At 34.6% G+C, this 21,201-nt stretch overlaps 1 protein-coding gene across 2 annotated transcripts in view; it reads right to left on the reverse strand.

The window, feature by feature from the left end:
- Abca12 (ATP binding cassette subfamily A member 12) overlaps positions 1-21,201 on the reverse strand; it is a 157,107-nt gene that overhangs the window by 59,198 nt on the left and 76,708 nt on the right. For both annotated transcript variants that reach the window (XM_026402361.2, XM_026402360.2), the window contains exons 11-19: positions 20,435-20,541; positions 14,370-14,626; positions 14,167-14,279; positions 12,814-12,938; positions 10,706-10,879; positions 6,047-6,211; positions 5,514-5,724; positions 4,201-4,340; positions 1,986-2,105 (exon numbers count right to left, since the gene is read on the reverse strand). In XM_026402361.2, the coding sequence (XP_026258146.2) occupies positions 1,986-2,105; positions 4,201-4,340; positions 5,514-5,724; positions 6,047-6,211; positions 10,706-10,879; positions 12,814-12,938; positions 14,167-14,279; positions 14,370-14,626; positions 20,435-20,541 (1,412 nt within the window). The remainder of the gene's footprint in view (positions 1-1,985; positions 2,106-4,200; positions 4,341-5,513; positions 5,725-6,046; positions 6,212-10,705; positions 10,880-12,813; positions 12,939-14,166; positions 14,280-14,369; positions 14,627-20,434; positions 20,542-21,201) is intronic.

Below are 21,201 nucleotides of genomic sequence, written 5' to 3' on the forward strand. Positions count from 1 at the left end.
TTACCAATATCTTCTGTTTTATTATCATGAAGATGAGTGATTAAGCACAACATATATTATTGGAGCACATGTGCAATAGAATTACTTTGCTCTATCCATAGCTGCTAAGGGTTCTAAGGGTAGTTGGTAGCATTTAGACAGATGGGTATTATAGTTACATGCTGTGATAAGAGTCCTTTAAAATCTATTCACCAGGAACTAACTTGTGCATCATGGAAAATCCAAATCAGAGCATTACGAACAAGCAAAGCTGTGTGTTAGCTGCAATTCAGAAGTGAGCCATTGACTCCATTCTCCCATCACTCCTTGACAATCATATACTGTTTTCAAATGCTTCTACAAACACATCCTCACAAATTTGTCAGTTGGTTATCTCATTTACATACCCATCTTAGAGACTCATAACCCACAGTTCAAGCACTTTAAGTCACCTGCCTAATGGTTTACAATGGTAAAACCAGGCCTTGTGCTAAAATCTTGTAATGTCAAATTCCTGTATATTTACAAAACTAAATTTTTCCTCCAGAATGAATAGCAACTTATTTTGTTATAGAAGACAATGAAGATATTTCCATCAGATAATAATCCCTCTGTGATCATGGTCAGAGAGATTCTGCCAAATTACCATAGTTTAGAGCGATTACAGAGAATGTCCTGTGTTAATTCATTACTTTAACTAACAAACTTTTCCTTAATAAAATAATAGCTGTTTTTCCTCTTCACAGAAAAAAAAAGTATAAGAAAAAGAGCAATTTTCCACTTAGGACCATCCTAGGTCAATAAAGCTCTATATAAGATTTCTTATCTCAAACTCATTTTAAAAAGGCCACTTAAAATGAGCATGCTTAAACTTAGAACCCAAATGGAATAGTCAGTTGTGGAGAAGATGTTTGATGACAAATTTATACCATTTTATATATTTTTATTAAATGTATTATATATCTATTTTTGATATTTATTTTATAACTTATAAAATTCAGGTTGTAAGTAATAAAAACTGAGGGAAGTATTTGGGTATAATTTTTCTGAAAAATTTGTAAGATACAATCATTAATTTCATGCTTAATTTCCTGAGCATAATCATAAGGAAGACCTTTTTTTTCCTTTTCCCCAAATATATTCTAGGGCTACAACAGTTTTCCAGGGGCTTCTTGTTCACATGCAAACCATTCTTACATTATCCATCATTTCTGCCTGATTTCTTTTCTCCAATTGGTCACAGAGGCTAGTTTTGATGTTTCATCTTTAATTTTCAATATCTCTGCTTGTGATTGGAACGTTTCCCTACATTATTTCCCTTATCTTCAGAAAATCCTGACTCTTTTACGAAATTTTACTACTATGCGTATTTGAGTTGCAAATGTCAAATCTTTAACCTACACTAGAGTGAGCATAAAGATTGTTTGAGCAGGTACTAAATTTTGAAAGGGCCAATTTATTAGAACAGTTTTCCAGGTATAATAACGTTCACTTCCTTACATATCCTTGAATATACGGTACTTAGATAACTGGTCTGAAGAGAACATCTTGTGCATGATATGTTAAAATGAATTTGGAATTTGATAGTGCATGTATTACATGTTTCAACAACAAAATTCTCCAGATTTAACGCTCTCTAGATTATTAGTGTGTTAGAAATATTAGTTCAGTTAGGATAGCCAAACATATCTTAAAGGAGAAAAATAAATAGTGATTAAAAAGTATTTTACTTTTTAAAAACTGATTTACATCACTAGTTAGTTGTAGACCAATTTGAAGAATGTTTGATTGCTGAATTAGAGACAGGAGGTGTAATATGGAGGGGCAGATGATTATGGATGTGAGTGACAGATATGTTCTTCTGACTCGGATCTTTCTGCAGGAAAGGAAATTTTAATCTGTTGAATATGGATGCTAAATTACTATTTGTCTATCACATAACAAAGTGATCAAAATCTCAAAGAATTACAATACCCACTATGGTAAATGACAGAACCATCTCATACCTGGAGCATTGGAATTGCCTGGTTCAACAGGTTGAAAGAATTCATGAAAATTGGTGACTTATCCACCCACTCTTGAGATTTCTCTCTTAATTCCGCCAGCTGCCTCAGTGTTACATTAGACTTAATGACAAAGAAACAAAAGAGATATGGCTCATTAGCATTTTTCTATATTTTAAAATTATATCTTAAGGTTGGTTTGTTACATAACGTCAAAGATCAGTTCTAAAAGGTAGCATTAACAAAATACATTGTCAGAAATTTCCTATAAGATCAAAAGTTTTTAAAAAGAGATTTATAAAGGGTCAAGATCATTTCTAAAAATTCTGGCAAGTTTAAGGTTTGCTTCATGTCCATAATGAACTTGCAGCTAAAATGAAAGTATATTTTCTGAATTCCCACGTTTTTTTATTATTGTTATCAATACATTTAACTTACTACTGAACATTCAAGTTCAAGGACATAAGAAAGATATTCTCATAAATTGCTGGTTACAGCAATATATATTACGGCCTTTTTTGGAAAGGAATCTGACAACAGCTATTAAAATAATACAGATCAGTGTTAGAATTCTTCCTAGTATGTGCAAGGCTCTAGGTTTGCTCCCCAGTACTGTAGAAAATTAATTCATTAATTTTTAAAAATTAAAAAAAGAATCAAATGAAACATAACATCCTTCGATCCCTTAATTCTAAACATACATCTCACTGACCTAAAAATACCACTGTGTAAAACCACATGTACAAGAATATTGATGGCCATATTATTTAGTTGTTTACATTAGCCAAAAAAGCAAATGCAAACACAGTAAACAAAATGAATGCCCAACAACTAAGGCTTGGATAAGTGATTCCATGTCCTAAAAAAATTTATCAATCATTAGAAAGAATGTATTGAACTATCCCAATAGAGTTAGAAAATTTCTGCAATGTATTCTTTTGTGACAAAGCATTATATAGAAAAATATTGTAATACAATCTCCTTTTAATAATGCAAACAATGACCACAGAACTCTGCATATGAATTTGCATACAGCATAATAATCTGAGTTAGAGAAATGTGAATAAATTGTAGAACAGCACATATTTGAATGCTAACATACATTTGTCTACATGAAGGGAAAATTAAGATCAAGAGTGAAGAAAGAGGGGAGAAAAATTATATACAGAAAGTAAGCATGTGTATGATTGCATTTATGTAAAATTATGCAGAAACATATAGTCACTTAGTCAAAGAAAATGTTAAATCAAAAAGCAAAATACACTCAGTATTAACCTCTTGTTCATTTTTATATAGACATAAAAATAATGTTACAGTCACATTGGCTAGAGTTCATTGGCTGTAGTTAATGAGCAAGTAATGGTGAGCAGAAGTTTTTTTCACTTTTATTCTATCTTTTTAACATATTAAGTTTATAACTCAAATCATTAAAGTCAACTTTAAAATGAAAGAAGACACTATTATAGTTAAATGGTGTAGATGATAAGTATAGTCTTTTTTGGTACTGGGGCTGGAACCCAGAGATTCTTTACCACTGAACTATGTTCCCAGTCCTTTATATGTTTCATTTTGAGGCAGGATCTTACTAAATTGTTGAGGCTGTTCTCAAACTTGTGAGGTGCCTGCCCCAACCTCTTGAGTAGCTGAGATTACAGGTTTGTAGCCACCTAACCTGGCAGTATACTTGATATATATATATATATATATATATATATATATATATATATATATATATATATATATATATGTCTTTCTCAAAATTTGTCTTTTATATAAATATGAAATATTAAATTATACAAATATGAAACCAAGAATCTCTACTTCAGTGGTTGCTTTTCTTCAAACTAGTTATATATAAAATGACCCAAGTTTTTTTCCTACTATGATTATTTTTATGTACTTTGTAAGTTAAACACCAGTTGAAAAATTCTGTGCCTTTTGAGATAAGTTGAGAAGTCTGAGGTCCTGATTCATCCAACCTCATTCTCATATGTCCACATGGCTCATTTCGAAGGGTGACCACCTGATCTACATTGCTTATTCATATCTAAGGTAGCAGGTGAGAATTATCAAGATTTCAAAAAGTCAAAAGTAATAATAATAGTAGGTAAGATATAGAAAAATCAGAGTCAGCCAAAATAAATTTGAAGTTGACTATTGTAAAAAAAAAAAGCATCTTAATACTCAAAACCAAAATAAGGAGTTATCATAGTCAAACCTTTTCCATTATGGCCTTTGTGACTGGGTTATATGGTGCATATAAAATCCTTCCCAACAACATGGGTTTCAAGAAAGCCCAAATCACAGGTCCAGCAGGCATGTTAATGATGTCTTTGTAAAGGGAGAAGCAAAATGGTGCTGGAAGAAAAGGGAGAAACAAAATCATTAAATAGATGTATTTCCAATCTATTTCCCCATGGTAAATTAACACGGATTATTAGTCTCATATCCCCAAATCCAAGCCTTAGCATTTCTTATATTATTAACAGATGTGAAGCATCTGGTATCAAAGCAAGAAAGCAAATCTTTTTTAGGTAAGAAAGTTTAACCCAAGAAGCAGGCTCAGAATAAGTGATGGCATTTTGCCAAGAGGAGAAATAAAGATTGAAAACCACACTCTAGAATTGCTTCCAACAGATCCATTTCACCAGCATTTAATTTTCAAAAAAATACACACATAAAAAAACTGCTATTAGGATACATAAGACCTTTTCAATAAATGTTTGTTGAATGAATAAAAAGATGAATAAATGAGTCAAAGCCATTTATTCGAAACATCCATACATTATTTGGAAGAGCAGTGCTGATCATATTTTGCATCTCAAGGTTTATAGATCAAGTAAACAGCTTCAATGTGCCACTAAATGTTTATAGTTCTGCTGAATTCATGCAGCTCTACCATATGTGATATCAATTTCAAATGCTAGAAAGTTTAGGAAAAATATTGACCTGATAAATATAAGGCAAGTTTTTGCTATCCACTGGCAGGGAAGTCATAGTTCTAGGACTGGCAGATTCTACACCTTGCATCTGTGCTCTGCATAATAATGTCTTGGTCAACAATGAACCACAATACAGCTATGGACCCATAAGATTATACCATGTGGTGATCTTGTATCCATCTTCGTTTGTATTTGTACACTTTATAATCATTGCACAATGGTGAAATCACCTATTGGTGAATTTCTAAGACTATATCCCTACCATGAAGTGACTTATGACCGTGTAGTGTTGTGATTTACAATCTGCAGCAGATTGCCTGGGTTCAAATAACAGCTCTGATACTTCCAGCTGAGTGACCTTGATAGATTTGTCAGCCTCTCTCTGCCTCTTTTCCCCTTGGCCCGCTGTGAAGAGTGAGCCAATTTATATACTTAACATGCTTGACATGTGGTGAGTGCTGTGTAAGTGTTTTCTATTTTTATTCTTGGGGAAAATTAATACTTTGTTCATCATAAAAAGCTAAGACAGACTAGATGAAGTTCTTAATTATTAAGAATAATTATCATGCTTATTTTGGAGTACACTTACTGGTATGTAAGGGAACTCCATATTTTGCAGCAATTTGCTCTTTACTTAATTTATAAGTCAAAAAATCCTTGGTGTGGTTGCCTTTTGGTTTCTGGGAAGAGGGCAGCATCGCGGTCAAGTAATCAGTGGTAATTCCTTGGGAACACAATGCTTGGGAGATGGTACTAAATGATCCTTGGGGTTTGTTCACTCGGTTGCTTCTGTACATTCCCTGGGAGACAAAAATCTGAGATTTATTAACATTATGTGAGCTATAGATGCTACTAAATACAAAACAGAAAGAAAAAATGATAATGCTTAGAGCATTCTTTGTTTCCATAATTCCTTTAACATGTGCATCCCAAATGTAAATACAAAATGATAAATTCACCAATTTAAGAGGCAAAAAAATGTTGCTGAAGTAGTTTTCTTCTGGGTGATTTTTTTTTTCATGTACTAGATTGGTTGCTGAATGTATAATAACTAATCTTAAATAAAAGTTAGCATGACAGAAAGAATCTTTCAGCCAGAACGTTGCTGAGTGACTTTTCTACCTGTGTTAATGGAGTGCTTCTGGGCAGATGGATTTGTTTCAGGGATTTCATTTTGTCTAGCAGCGGATGTGTGCCGGAAGCCATCTGATTGAGAATCTCTTTCAGTCTTATGAAGAGCTCTATCATCTTTTCTACTGGTTTTTGATCTTTCCTAGGGAAAAACACCTAACAGAAACAGAGTAAAAATAAATGACTTATGTGAGGAAACAGGAACCTCTATGCATTGTTGGTAAGAATATAAAAAGGTGCAGACACCTTGTAAAGAAAACATTTTGAAAGTTAGTTTAATACTGAAACATATTACCATACAACCCCAAAATTCTATTCCTAGGTGTCTACCCAAGGAAGTGTAAACAAAGGTTTTATGCAAAAATTTGTATTGAGTGTTCATAGGAACATTATTCACAATAGCCAAAATGTACAAACCATCCAGGCGAATGGATCCACAAAATGTATACTGTTAAAATGAAATACTATTTGACAATATTAAAAAAGAAAATGCTGAAACATGTTACAACATGTCTGGAACTCACAAATATTATTACTAAATGAAGGAAGCCAGACAGACCATATATTGTATAATTCCATCAATATATAAAATATCTATGAACTCTATATAGAAACAAAACTAGAGGTGCTCTAGGCTAGAGGATAGAAAGAGAAGTAACTGCAAGGGACCTAAGGTTTCTTTTTTGAGTGACAGAAGCATTCTAAAATTAGAGCATGGTAATAGCTGCACAATTCTTTACATTTACTAAAAAGTCTTTGAGTTCCAATAGCAAAAATCCAAATAATTCAACTAAAAAGGGGGCAAATGATCTGAATAGACTTTTCCCAGAAGAAGATATAAAAATGAACAACAAGTATATGAAAAAATGCTCAATATTGCTAATCAGGAAAGTTCAAATCAAAGCTACAATGAGAAATGATCCCAGCCCACTTTGGCCATTACGAAAGATAAAAAATTAACAATGTTGTGGAAGATGCAAAGAAGGAACTCATATGTGGCTGGTAGGAATGCAAATTGGAATAGCCATCATAGAAACCAGTATGAAGTTTTCTCAAAAACCTAAAATAGGGCTTCCATATGGTCCGGCAATCTCACTACTGGCTGTATATCAAGAGGAGATGAAAACAGGATGACAAAGAAACATCTGCACTTGCATACTTATTGTAATGATAGTCACAATATTCAAGGTAGAGAATCAACTTGGTGTCCTTTGATGGAGGAATAGATATGGAAAATGTGATATATTTACACAATGGAATATTATTCAGCCCTACAAAGACTGAAATTCTGTCATTGTCAGCAACATGAATGGATGTTAAGTGAAATTAAGTCAGGCACACATTCTTACTTATACATGGAAGCCAAAAAGTTGATCTGATAGAAGTAGAGAATAAATAGTGGATTAATGGAATCCTGAAAGGATGTGGGTGAGGAGCAGATGGAGAGAGGATGGCTAATGGGTGCAGGGGTGCAGTTGAATAGGAGTAATGACTTAGAATGTTCTGCAGCACAGTGGGGAAACTATGTTGACAGCATAGATTGAATATTCAACAAAAGCTAATAGAGAGAATTTTGAATGTTCCCAACACAAATAAATGATAAATATCTGAAGTAATATACCAACTACTCTAGTCTGGTCATTGCACAGTGATAACATGTATTGAAATGTCACACTGTACTCTGTGCAGATGTATACTTATTGTGTTCAGTTAAAAATATTTTTAAATCATTGAGTTGTGTACTTAAAATGAGTGAATTTTGTGGCATATAAGATTTAAAAGGTTACAAAAGAAATATTTCAGAAACCAGAAAGTTAAGTATTGATTATGTGACACTTCTTGTATGTGTATTTTATTTCTCTAAAATCAAATAATATTCCTAAGTATCAGAAAAGCTCTGTGATTTATCAGGCCTCATAATTTTAATCTAATAATGCTTATCTGTTTCAGGAACTATCATCGAAAATATTTTAAAGTTTTAAATTAATATCATCCTTCTATTCTTTTATTCAAAAAATATTGAGTGCCTGCTAAGCTCCCAGCAGTGGGTGGGATAATGGGTACACTGCAGGGTACAAGTTGGCATCATCCATGACTTGGCTGTGTTTTAATAGGACGAACAGATATCAAACAAGACGACGACTAGGAAATACAGCTGGGAAACATGAGGAGGCAGGAGAGTTTAGCTAAAGAATGATTCATATCATACTGCAATATATACAGCATTAACATAGAAGGAAATTCTGTTCTTTGCAACAAGAAGGATGAAGCTGGAGGACACAATGCTGAGTGAAATAAGCCAGGCCTGGGGGACAAATGCTGCATCACCCACCTTCTGTGTGGACTCTCAAAATGTTCAACTCGCAGAAACAGAGTAGAGTGGTGGCTGCTAAAGTTATAAAGACATGGAGAAAGGGGGTATGTTGGGGAAAGGGTTCAAAGTTCCAGTTAGATAGGAGGAATAATGTTAGAGATTTATCGAACATGATGACCATTGGGAGTAATCATTTATACTTCAAAATTGCTAAAAGGACAAATTTTAAATATTCTCACTACAAAAGAGTATTAAGTCAATGGAGTAATTAGATATGTTACTTAGCTTGACTAAATCCTTCTGGATTGTGTAGAAAACATCAAAACATCACAGTATATACCTAAATGTATGTAATTATTGTTTGTCAATTAAAAATTTAAAAATTAAACAGAATCAAACAAAAATAAAATGATGAAGTCCTCATAATTTTTTTTTATGTGGGGCTGAATCATTTTTATGTGGGGCTGAGTCATCAGAGATCTTTGCAAAGTGGAACCCTAAAAGTGAACAATTATAAGCCACAGGGAGGATGAGAGGAAGATTTCAGGCAGAGGAAAAGTCCTTCATGTACCCAAGGAAGGAAGGCAAAGGCCACTAGGGCAAGCACAAGACTTAGTTGGAGAGAGTCCTGTGTGCATCTCCCTCTCTATTAAGATCTCGCTCATGAAGATGTAGTTGAATCAGCACTGTTCTTGGCATTTGAAAATTTTCAATGAAAAAAGAAGCCCTAAATGAAATTACATACTAGCATTGTAGACAGAGAACAAATGTAACGATGAAAATTAAACAAAATGTATAGGATGCTCCAAGTGCAACTGAAAACGAGTAGAGCAAGGAAAAGAGGTGTGAGTGCTGCGGGTGGGTTGGTTGCATATTAAATGGGGTGGTCTTTTAATAGAGGGTCAAAAGTGAGCAAAGCTCTCTAGCCCTGCAGACCAGTGAGCAGACCCAGTGAGTAGCCAAGACAGGAAAGGTATTTTGTAGATGGGAAGTGTTGGGCAGATCATGGGGTCCTTGCAAGATTGGGGGCTTCCTTGAATAAAATGGGAAGTCACTGAGAGTTGTTAAGCAGAGGGGTGACATAATCTGACCTAGGTTTTAAAAGGGTTACCTTGGCTGCTTGGGAAGTGGCAGGCATGGGGGTGAGAGAAGTAAGCATGGAGGCAGGGAGACCAGTCAGGAAGTCATGGCAGAAATGCAGATGTGGGATGATGATGACGACTCAGGAAGGATTATTAACAACTAGTCCCAGAACATCATCATCCCCTTGTCTACAATGCTTCTACAACTGCCTCTTCCTTCTCATTTCCTTAGTTTGAAGAGAAAAAATATTTTTTCAGGGTTTTTAAGAACATGTAAGTATTTTTGAGGCAAGTATAGATTTGGGTAAATGTGGGTTTAAGTCTCCTGTTTACATCTTTCTTTCAGTTATTTATTTATTTATTTATTTATTCATTCATTCATTTGGTGCTAGGAATTGAACCCAGGGCATCAAGCATGCCAGGCAAGCACTCCATCACTGAGCCACATCCCCAACCCTAGTTATTTCTTACAAAAGTAGTTATAGTGCATCTGCAATGCAATGAGTCATTGCTAACTTCACTAAAATTTGACCATTTGTTTTGTTCTCCTGGAGAAGCAATGGTAGCCTCTAACTTAATGAACAAAACACATTTTTTCCCCTGAACATATCAAAATGCACCCTCCTTTATTTTTACATAAAAAGAACTTTTTTGTGAATCTTTAAAAAATATATAAAGACCTTTATTTTATTCACTTATTTTTATTTGGGGCTGAGGATCGAACCCTGTGCCTCACACTTGCTAGGCAAGCGCTCTGCCACTGAGCCACAACCCCAGCCCCCATTTTTTGCTAATATTTATGTTTATCTTACTGCTTACTTTAAAAAAATGAGTATAAAGTTTATATTTCACACTTTATTAGTAATATATATTAATTTTAGTTCCCAATCTTGAATATACAACCTGAGATTTAATAAGGTGATAACGTTAGCTTTTTTATCTATAAAATGTGCAAATTTGCAATATGTGATCTCTAATAGAGGTTCCATTTGATTCTAAAATAAGCCATAATTCCAAAAGCTGTATAAATGGATCTCATCCCTTATAGTATCAGAGAGTATGCATGTGTATTTTAATATTTTTAAAAGATGGATACAATATCTTTATTTATTTTAATATGGTGTGGAGGATCGAACCCAGTGCCTCACATGTGTGAGGCAAGCGCTCTACCACTGAGCTATAACCTCAGCCAGAGCAATGTAATATTTTGTACTGAACCATGAATATAAATTTCTTTCATCCACAGCAACTTGCCTTGTATGTGAAGTTGTAAATGTCCAAGTAGTGCAGAAGAGTCAGCCCAATGAGGTAAGACTGGTGGGATCTCTCTGGAGGAGGCAGGCTGCAGAATTCCTCCATTGCATCTTCAAGTTTGGGATTGCTGATATTGGCATCACAAGAATGCAACCAGAACACCTGAGAAATAATCTGCAAGTTGGAGGAAGAAAAACATTTCAGCTATGAATCCTTTGAGAATCATCTGTCCAGTTTGAGAGGGTTTGAGGTATTCAAAATCTTAAAATATGACAAATTTCCCTCAAAAAATCAAATAACTTTTTCAAATGTGCTAATTACTGTTAATAAAACTACAGAGAACCCATAGTTCATTGGAAACCTTCTTAAGAAACAAGATGAGAATAAAGAGAAAGGTGTGTGTGAGGGGTGGGGAGAATCTAGAACAAATTCCAGAACTTCTGTTTAATTGATTTGGAGTAAGTTTAAGAAAATCACTAAAAACTCATGTTGCCTTGAACTTTTTAGTCATATTTAATTCAAATTGCATTTTACTTAATAATCAACAAAAGTTATAATCTTGTATAAAATACTGTAAGCTCAGAATCACACAATAATGCAAGTCACCCACCATGGACAGTAATGCTTATACTTTTAAGTATAAAGAATGACTATGCAGAGTAAGATGTCATCTTCATTGCCACCAAGTTGAAATAAACAGAGAAGCTTTGAAGTTCAAGGTTGCAGAAACTTTTCTCTTTCCTCTTAAAAGTAATAAAAATGGTCACTCTCCACTATATATGCTTTTGTTTACTGCAATGAACCTGCTCTTCAGAAGCCAAATACCTTATTGCCCAAATTAGATCTCAGGATCAAGTGAACAAAAGCAGATCAAAAGGAAAAGGTGAATGGATAGCATTTGCAGCACAAAGAAGAAGAAAAGTGAAAACAGAGCAGTTTTATTTTTTTGTATGGGGGAACCAATTAGAATGACACTAGTAAACTGAAATATCTTCCACAGGAAGCATTTGAGGCTTTTTATAAACTTTATCTAATATTGGAGAGTATCTGGGCTGTGCTTAGAAATGACACACTCTGTCACATGTAAGTGTTGAATGGATGAGGCCTTAAGCTCTGCAGCTCTTTTGGAAAATTTCTATGACACTTCCAGACAATGAACTTGGAAACGGGATAAAAGATAAGACATTTCAAGTGGAAAACCCTATTATCGGCATATGAGAAAATGACATTATTCATTTTCACACTCAAAAATGTTTACTACAACCAAAAACTTACCCATAGTTCCTTTGACCACATCTATTTATATATTAAGTCTTGTCTTGGAACTTTCAAAAAGTAAAAATGAATATCCATTTCTATTTTAGATGCAACAAACAGTGAATAGTCTCCATGTTTCTCTTTCCAATTAAGTAACTAAAGTCCGACTTTAATATCCTTATAGTAAGTTCCAATTTACCTCACACAATGCTATTAGGATAATGACTATAATTATTGATGGCATCAATTGTTTAAGAAAGCCATTTGAGGAGGAAAGAAAAAGAGAGAATGAAGGTATCGAGAAGAAGAATAAATAAAAATAAAAGGAAAAGAGTACACAAGAATATTCTTGCTTTAGAATTTCCCTTCTGTCTTCACTGAACAATTAGACTGTCCAGTAGGAAGGGTAGAGAGAAGGAAAGGTAGGGGCAGGTAGGATAACCACTAAAACACAGTGGGATGGGTAGAATGTGTTCCATGTTCTGCATACCATAGAGCAACTATAGTTTACAACAACTTATTATATATTTTATAAAGAACTCAAAGGGAGGAGTTTAAAGGCTCCAAACACATGACAAATGTTTAAGAAGATGGGAATTACCTGATTTGATCATTATGCCTTTTGTGTGTGTGTATGTGTATTTAACACACAGTACCCCATAGATGTGTATATGCATAACGTGTCAATTAAAAATTAAATTTAAGAAATTAAGTAGGCCTACAATTTTACCATTTTCGTGGAAAATTCACCACATTTGCATGCAATCTCTCAGCATTTTACTGATAAGTACTTAACGAAGACTGTGATTTAAACATCTTAAAACTGCATGTAAGTACAAATCATGGCCCACCTCAGCTCTGTTATCAGGAATAGGAATGGCTAGTAACTTGTCAATACTTGTGTTGGACATCACTGTTGTTCTCCTCAGTTCTTCCTTCAGTTCTTCAACATTTCTAAACATTTCTATTAACTGATCTGCAAGACAACACATACACATACACACAACTCACATGTCAGTTTGTAATGTCATTCATTTTAACCACACCATCATGGAGAAGGCTCCTAGACCAAGGCATTTTCAACACACCTGCCTTATCAGAAACAGACTTTTCCTGGTTTAGGCAAACTTAGCAGCTTTAAGATCTATTTCTATCTGATGTAGGCTTGTTCTTATTATGATATCATTAACTCAAGGTAACAGATTGCTCTGGGTTGTAAATTTTTCTAAGGTGTCAACAACTGAAAGTTGATTCGAGGAAAATATGGTTTGCTCCCAGAGTTTGATCACATAATACACTAAATAAATATCTCTCCATTTGATTTAAAACATCACACAAATTCAAGACGCTTTTTAACCTGGGGTGCTAGGGTATTGTCAAGTTAGGACAAAGTTGGATAAACCTGGTGCTATAGAGTATTTTTCCTTAGCTTTTCCTAGCACACTACAGTTTGCTTATAAAGGAGATTCTCAATTCCTATCTCCTTTTAAAATAGAATGTGTTTAATTCCAAATTTTTTTTTAGGTCAGTGATTATAACTATTTTATATCTCGGTCATTCAAGGCACAGTAAACAATATTATGATTTTACTTTAGCAGATTGTGATCTCTGTTCTGAAGATGCCTTTCAATTTATTTTATTAAGTATCCCTGATGCAAATATACCTCCTTTATTTTTGGACTCAGTGCCCTTCCAATTTTGTGGCTGCCTGTTGTCCAAGATGCAGACTGCCTTTCTTTTCAGTATTGAGGTATTATGCAAAGGAGAAATGTATTGCATGGTGCATCATACTCAGAATACTAATAGAAAGTTCCGAATTGAGATTTCTGCAGACAGCAGTGCATCTTTTTATTTTTTAATCAGATTATTCTCACAGAAGCAAATAAATCTCATCTTTGCTCATGCCGCTGACTACCTCATGCACTTTAATATATCAGAGAAACAAAAGGTGAACGGTCTAACTAGTTAAATTTTGAAGATCTCTTTGCCACAAAATCAAATTCCCCTCTTTCCTTTCTCTGCTAGCTTTCTGTGTGTTTGCTTTAGACAAGTAACCACATTTGAAATCCTCAGGTTTCTTCTTTGTAAGGCTAGATAGCAAAGCAGGTTTCGTTGGGAACTTCAAAAAAGCCTTTCTTAAACTGCAGCATGAGAATCACATGCATTCTAATAAGACAACATTTAAAATATGGATGGGGAAACACCTGGTTGTTCAGAAGCATCTGCACTGTTATTGACATGCAGCATGGCCTCTATGGTCGGTATTAACTGTGTGATATTTTCCAAGTAATTCATTTGCAACGCCTGTTCAAGTAACCTGGAACAAAGTAGAAGAAGAGATTCAACTAGGCATAACAATATTTGAAGAAAGGATTTCGCCAAGGGAAAAGACAATAGAAAAACTTACCGATCCATATTTAAATTAATTTTACTTGGATCCCCCATCAGCAAGTCCCTCAGTTTTGCAGATATGATATTGTCATGGTACAGTAAGCTGGTTGCTATTTCGGTGCCCAGCTCTGCTGCTTCCAGAAGTTGCACATGAAACGCACTGTCTTCACATAGACTCCCAAAGCTCATATTAGAGAGCTGGCATGATTTCTCTAACGAATTGAAAGTTTCCGATTCACAAAGAAGTTCGGTCAAGTTTCGAAGCTGAGACAGCTTTCCAAAATGGGGAAAGAGTGAAAAACAGATTAATTACATTATTCTACATATTTTGTAGATGTGAATAAGCAACCTGAGTTGATTTACTTTAAAATATTCTGCATATGGGTTTAGTTTGTTGGCATCTGAAATTAATTTTATTACAAAGTACTGTTTTCTGTCATTCAAGTTTATTGTTCTCTTAAGAATTTCATAAAACCTTCGGGCCTATTAGACCTGTCTTTCTCAACTGTGGATTCATAGGCATACAAAAATGTAGTTTAGAAAAAGAAAAACATGAGAGAAAATAAGTAGTTTGGTTTTATTCAGTTGAAATCATAATTTGATTAATTTTATATTGTAATTTGTATTTTAAATCATGTGCAAAGACAGAAAGTAGGTTTGGTTTGAAACTCTGAAAAGGGCCTTTATGGGGGCTGGGGATATGGCTCAGTTGGTAGAGTGCTTGCCTCAAATGCACAAGGTCCTGGGTTCAAAAAGAAAAAAAAAAAGAAAGAAAAAGGCCTTTTTTTCCTCATACCCACTAGGATGGTTATGATCAGGACACCAGAAAATAATAAGTATTGATGAGGATGTGGAGAAATTATAACCCTTGAGAACTGTTGGTAGAAAAGCAAAATAAAATGGTGCCACAGCAGTAAAAAACAGCATGGTAGCTCCTCACAAAACTAAAAATAGAATTACCATATGATCCAGCAATTCCATTTCTGGGTGCATACCTCAGGGAATGGAAAGCAGGGTCTGAAAGAGATATTTATGCACCCATACTTACTGCAGCATTATTCACAATAGGCAAGAGGTAGAAGCAAATCAAGTGCTCATCAATAGATGAATGGTTAAACAAAATGGTGGAAATACACATATATCCTATGAGATTTTATTAAGCCTTAAACAGGAAAGAAATTCTTTCACATGCTGCAACATGAATGACCCTGGAGGGTATTATACTAAGTATAATAACCTAGTCACAAAAGGCAAACACTAAGATTCCACTCACATGTGGTACCTAGAACAGTCAGATTCACACAGAGAAGAAAGTGGGCCATGGGAGAAATGAAGAGCTTTTAACAGCTTTGGAATTTCAGTTTTACAAGACAAAAAGTGTTCTGGAGATCAGCTGCACGACAATGTAAGTGGAATCAACACAACTGAACTACATAGTTAAAAATGGCTGATAAAAATATATATGATATTTTATTATGATAAAAATTAATGGACAAAAAAATTTAAAAAGACTTTCCTAAGCTGCAGTGTTGAGAATAACATGAATTCTAATGAGACCATATTTAAAATGTAGATGGGAATACACCTGATTCTTCAGAAGTGTTGGCAGTGTTATTGACATTCTCATCTGTCCTCTAATGGGATAAGGGAAACTAAGTGCTTTTATCCTATGGAAGTGTTTTGAAGGGCTTGAAGTCCTAGGCCCAGAGTAAAAGGAGAAAGATGGAAATCAAACAAGTCTCTAAGCTATCGACTCTGTTCCTCTCTGCAGTGCACTCTTTTCTATGTATTCTAAGGATATACTCCCAAGTCATACATCCTGAGGGAAAATAGAATTTGCCTCTGGGAAAGTCAGTTCTGTTTTACTTGGAAGCTACCCTAGAGCTATTCTTTTTAAGAAGGCAAATAATTTTTTTATATTTATTTTTTAGTTCTCGGCGGACACAACATCTTTGTTGGTATGTGGTGCTGAGGATCGAACCCGGGCCGCACGCATGCCAGGTGAGCGCTCTACCGCTTGAGCCACATCCCCAGCGGCAGAAGCTTAATTGTTAGTTTAGATTTTATATATTTATGTCCCATAATCTTACAGAATCTGAAATTTTATACCTTTTTTAATAGATAAATGCTAATGATGCAATATGAATTATAATGCTCTGAATATTTGATATTATAACTCTTTTTTAATATATATGACCAAACTAGAAAAAAAAAAAAAGAAGGCAAATAAATTGGAACAATGTCTAAAGAATGAAATACATGTGTCATTCCTTGAACCTCAGTTTCCAATCAGAAGGTCCATTTTGACAGAAATGTTGAACTTCTCGGTATAGGCATAGATTTGGGAATATTTCATTCCATATGACTTGTCTTTAATGAGAGGTTTATAATAACTAAGTGAAGATCACTTAAATTAGTCATTGATCACCTCAGATAGCAAATATCAAAGGCTCATTTTCCATCATATTTCATACTATAATTGACCTCTGGCTTTGAGCTATCTGAAATAGTTTCAATATGTATGGAAATTCTACTTACTAGTCCTATTTCTATGAGAAAATTTCCATTCTGGAATAGACCCAGTCATTCTCCCAGTTGTGACTACATAGTTGTCATGCTACTCTGTCCTTTGATTTTTTTCAAATATGATGAAACCTCACCAATGAAATGGAGACAAATTTCTATGCAACGTTCCCTGGGTTCCATTCTTTTGGTGTTTTATAAATAAATGTATAAGTGTCAGTGGCTCAACATATCTGTTTTAATTGAATTTTGGAGGTGTGGCAAATCTGAACAATTTCAGTAAAGACTGAAATAAGTTTTTTTTTTTTTTATTGCAGGTTTGAAATACAAGTATGGGAAACTACCGTTTATAGTATAGTCCTGAATCGATGAGATAAAAGTTATAGGAGAAATTGGACATCTAGCCACATTCAGGGAGTAGGCTTGGTTCTCTGAATGGTTCTCTGAAATAAGAGTATAAATCAGAGTCGATAATATGGAATGCACTGAGAAGAACATCCACCAAAGAGCAACATTATGGTCTTTTAGTACTCATCACTATTTACTACTTCATCCTAAGAACAATACATGTATTACATTTTTGAAGGTTAATGGATCATCAATAATCAATGTAAGGTTAGTGAATTATTGCCACAACTTCAAGTAGAGGCCCTGAGTCCTTTATCACAAACAAGTGTTCAGGCCTATAATCGGGCAATGATCCATAACTAACTCCAAGTCCAGCTCTAATAGAATTCCCCCACTGCCTGGCATTCCCAGATGCATCTGAATCAAAATTTGAATTGACCTGACCTCACAATGTCATGGGCATAAAACAGTAAAGTGGCCACATTCCTGGGCTCTTTGTGCATAAATGGAAGGGAGATGGGGGCCTATTCAAAAAAATAAATGGCATTACAATAAAAATAGCATAGCGTATTATCTGTATTTACACCCAATATAGGGAATATCCATTTTTACTCATAGTTTTCCACTGAGGAAGTTCTCATGCCTGTTAAAGGGGCTGGAGAGAGAAAGCAGACAATGACGGGAGAAGAGAACACAAGCTCAGGAGCAGCCGTGTTCCTGCTAGAACGGAAGGCTGGGAGCAGAGGTCACCAATGGCTGGCAGGCATTTGGAATTCTGGAGGTTCTAAAGGATTGTCTTAAGAATGTCGTGAATAAAGTTTTGGAATATGGGCCCTAACTGACCATGGCAATGAGGATGCTGATTAACAGGGTAGACAGAGCAGGGAAGAAACCAAGCCACAGTAGGAGTTGATCTTCATTTTTCAATGACACGTACTGAGCATTTTCCGTGTGTTCCACTCTCTGCCAGATGCTGGGAATACCACAATAAAGGGACAGATCCGATAATGTTCCTCATGGACATGGTCTAGGACTGAGGGGGTTTTGTCAGTTTCAAATGTTATAAATGACAGTGGATTTTCTAATCAAGGGACAAGGATTACAGTTTATTTCTAGAACTTTTTCATGTTTTTGACCCTTCAAGAAGAGCATTACATTTAAGATGTGGATAATGTTGAAAATTGTTCTTAGCCCCAGTCCCATTCCATCAGTATAAAAAAATTGCTAAGAATGTACAGTTTCTATTTCTCTACTGTGTGTCTTGTGCAACCTGGTTACTTCCCAAGTAAAGAACTGCAATGAGTAGCTGCCCAGGAATCACAATGATATCATTAATGTTAATTACTTTAACATTCTCATTTGTTCATAAATTCACAAGTCAAGTCTGCTAGTTTGTGAGGATTGAGATAAAGAAGGCATGATTTCCTAAGAGTTTGTGCTTTAGTGACGAAGTAGACCTTGTGTTACTTCAATGCCAAGTGGTAGGTTCCAAAGGCCAGAAATCTGCCCTTGGAGACTCCTCTTTCTTATGCCTCAATCTCATTAGCTGCCAAAACGTCCTAAATCACTCTTGAAACTGTCTCTTCCTTCTATTCTCTTCCATAGATGCTATGCAGGCCCTTTCTCTGTGTTTAGATTATTGCCACCGTAGCCTACTGAATTTTCTTCCAATCTCTGTATGTCTCCCAGAGAGATCTCTTTTTGATAGAGATCACAGCTTTCAGATCAAATTCTAACTCTCTAAGCAGAAAGAGGTCTTTTCGACCTGGACTTGGTATCACTCCACACTCCCTTTTCCCTGCCTCTCCCATAGGTACATTTTACTCCATGTGGACTCATGACTCTGGGTGACCTATACCTATCTTTCAGGCTCATGACTATGACTTCTCACAAATCCAGTCTCTATGTCTGGGATGCATGACTTTGTGAAGACTGTAAGGCTTCAAAACTCAAAATAAGCATTAGCTCCTCTACAAAATTTCTTCTTTACATCTCTATACCCTACAATCAGAGTTGAATATCCCATCTCCATACACAGAGTTCTGTCCATCCACATACCACAAGTAACTTATCTCACTGGGCTATAATTGCTGTCTGTTTTCCCATCTCCTCCACACTAGACTGTTTATAAGTACATTTGGGTTAGAGATTAGGGAGCACGGATGATAGATGAAAAGAATAAATGGATAAATATTATAGGAGCATATATGAAAAAGTCATTATCCTGGCTGAAAAACAGGGAAAGGGTTATACTCTAATATTGTAAGAGTGACATTTCAACTTGTCCTTGAAGAATGAGTAGGAATTTGTTAGATGAATGCATAAACTTCCTTCTCATTTGCACAAATTAAGATAATGCTAAATTAAGTACATTAGAAATTTTGATTCATGTAGAAGACTAGGTCTAAAAGCCAGGTAATCTAATGAGCATATTTATTTGTAATATACATGGACATAATGTTTTGCATGCCTGCTTAATTATACCATGTTGAGTATACAGCAAATCATCTCGCTTACACTGAATACACTAGTTCTAATTTTACTTTATCCTTGGCTACATAAATCCAATTAAACTGCTGTTCTTATTAGGAAAGCTGTTTCCAAAACTTAATAGGGTTATTTAAGAAATAAAGTGAATTTCATGATAACTTGTGTACTATATGCATGAGCTAAGAAAAGAACAATAAGAAAAAAAAAGGATGAACTTATTTAAATTTAGGAGCTTTAAGTGTTTTTGGTCACTTCTCACTCTTCTTTAATGTCATACATTTTTATATGACTTACTGGTTTCTGCTTATGATGACAGCAATACAGATAAGTGAGTCAACTTTTAAGGTTTTTGTACACTGAAGTCAAAACAGCTTTGAAATCTACTCTTACAGACTTAAGAACCAAAGACATATCAAAGGAGAAGTCATATTATGAATTCTTCTTCAAATTATGAAGCTTAACAAAATAACTATATTACTAGTCATTCCTTTATGCATGTAAATACTATATTAGGCTCTTATGGATCATTTTATATAGATATATTCACCAATTAAAAATGAAGACATTACATAGACCAAACACTATTGTCACCCTTTCTTTTTCCAGCCTAAATCTAGAGCCAAATAGGATTGTTATTTGCAAAGACTTAAAACAAACTAATAGTATCTCATCAAATATCATAGCAAGTGTTGATGAACATTTTTTTCTTTCATGACTTACTTTTGATTCTAGAATTTCAGGAACTGGAGGGAAGTAATCCTCATAGGAACCATTTCGGAGAAAAGATTTTTTAAATCGAATTGTGGACTGCAGAAGCTTCAGATTTTCTGTAGAGGGAAAAAGAGTTATTTTATATGAATCGTAAGGTTACTTGGGAAGTACATTTGAAAGACACCTTTATCCTGATTTATTACTAGGTTTTTTTATGATAATAGCCTAGTTCAATCTAAATATAAGATGAGTGAAAATTTAACCTTTCCTACAACCATGTGGACTATAGAGTTCATTATTTTTAAAATATTCATGGATATTCTGCTTAGAGATAAAAATATTTCCAGCAAAGGTGCTACCTGGTTTTGACTCTCTGTGAACTAAATATGCTCTTATTTCTGAGTTGAATATATTATTCAGTTGAAGCATTTTGGGGAGAACAGGTCATATAATCACTGTGATATAAATATGCCCTTCCAACCTTGATTAATTCATGCCAGCTAAACAAAGACAAGGCTTAAATATGTGTTGTGCTATTTGCTTGCTATCAAATCTCAAAAATATATTTTGGTGTAGGAAAAAAAGAATGTATATTCCCTAGAAAATGTAAGAAAATACATGTTTTTTTTCCTATAAAAATTAAGAATATTTGATTTAATTACAATCTTCCTGGTTGCCCATTGGGCAGAAAATGGAAAGTAAAATGTATGAAGGCAGAAAGTAAAAATAGTCTGCCACAAAATTTCTTTGTTTTATGTCAATTACACCTGTTTTTG

This window comes from Urocitellus parryii, chromosome 1 (assembly GCF_045843805.1).
Source record: "Urocitellus parryii isolate mUroPar1 chromosome 1, mUroPar1.hap1, whole genome shotgun sequence".
NCBI classification, from domain to species: Eukaryota; Metazoa; Chordata; class Mammalia; order Rodentia; family Sciuridae; genus Urocitellus; species Urocitellus parryii.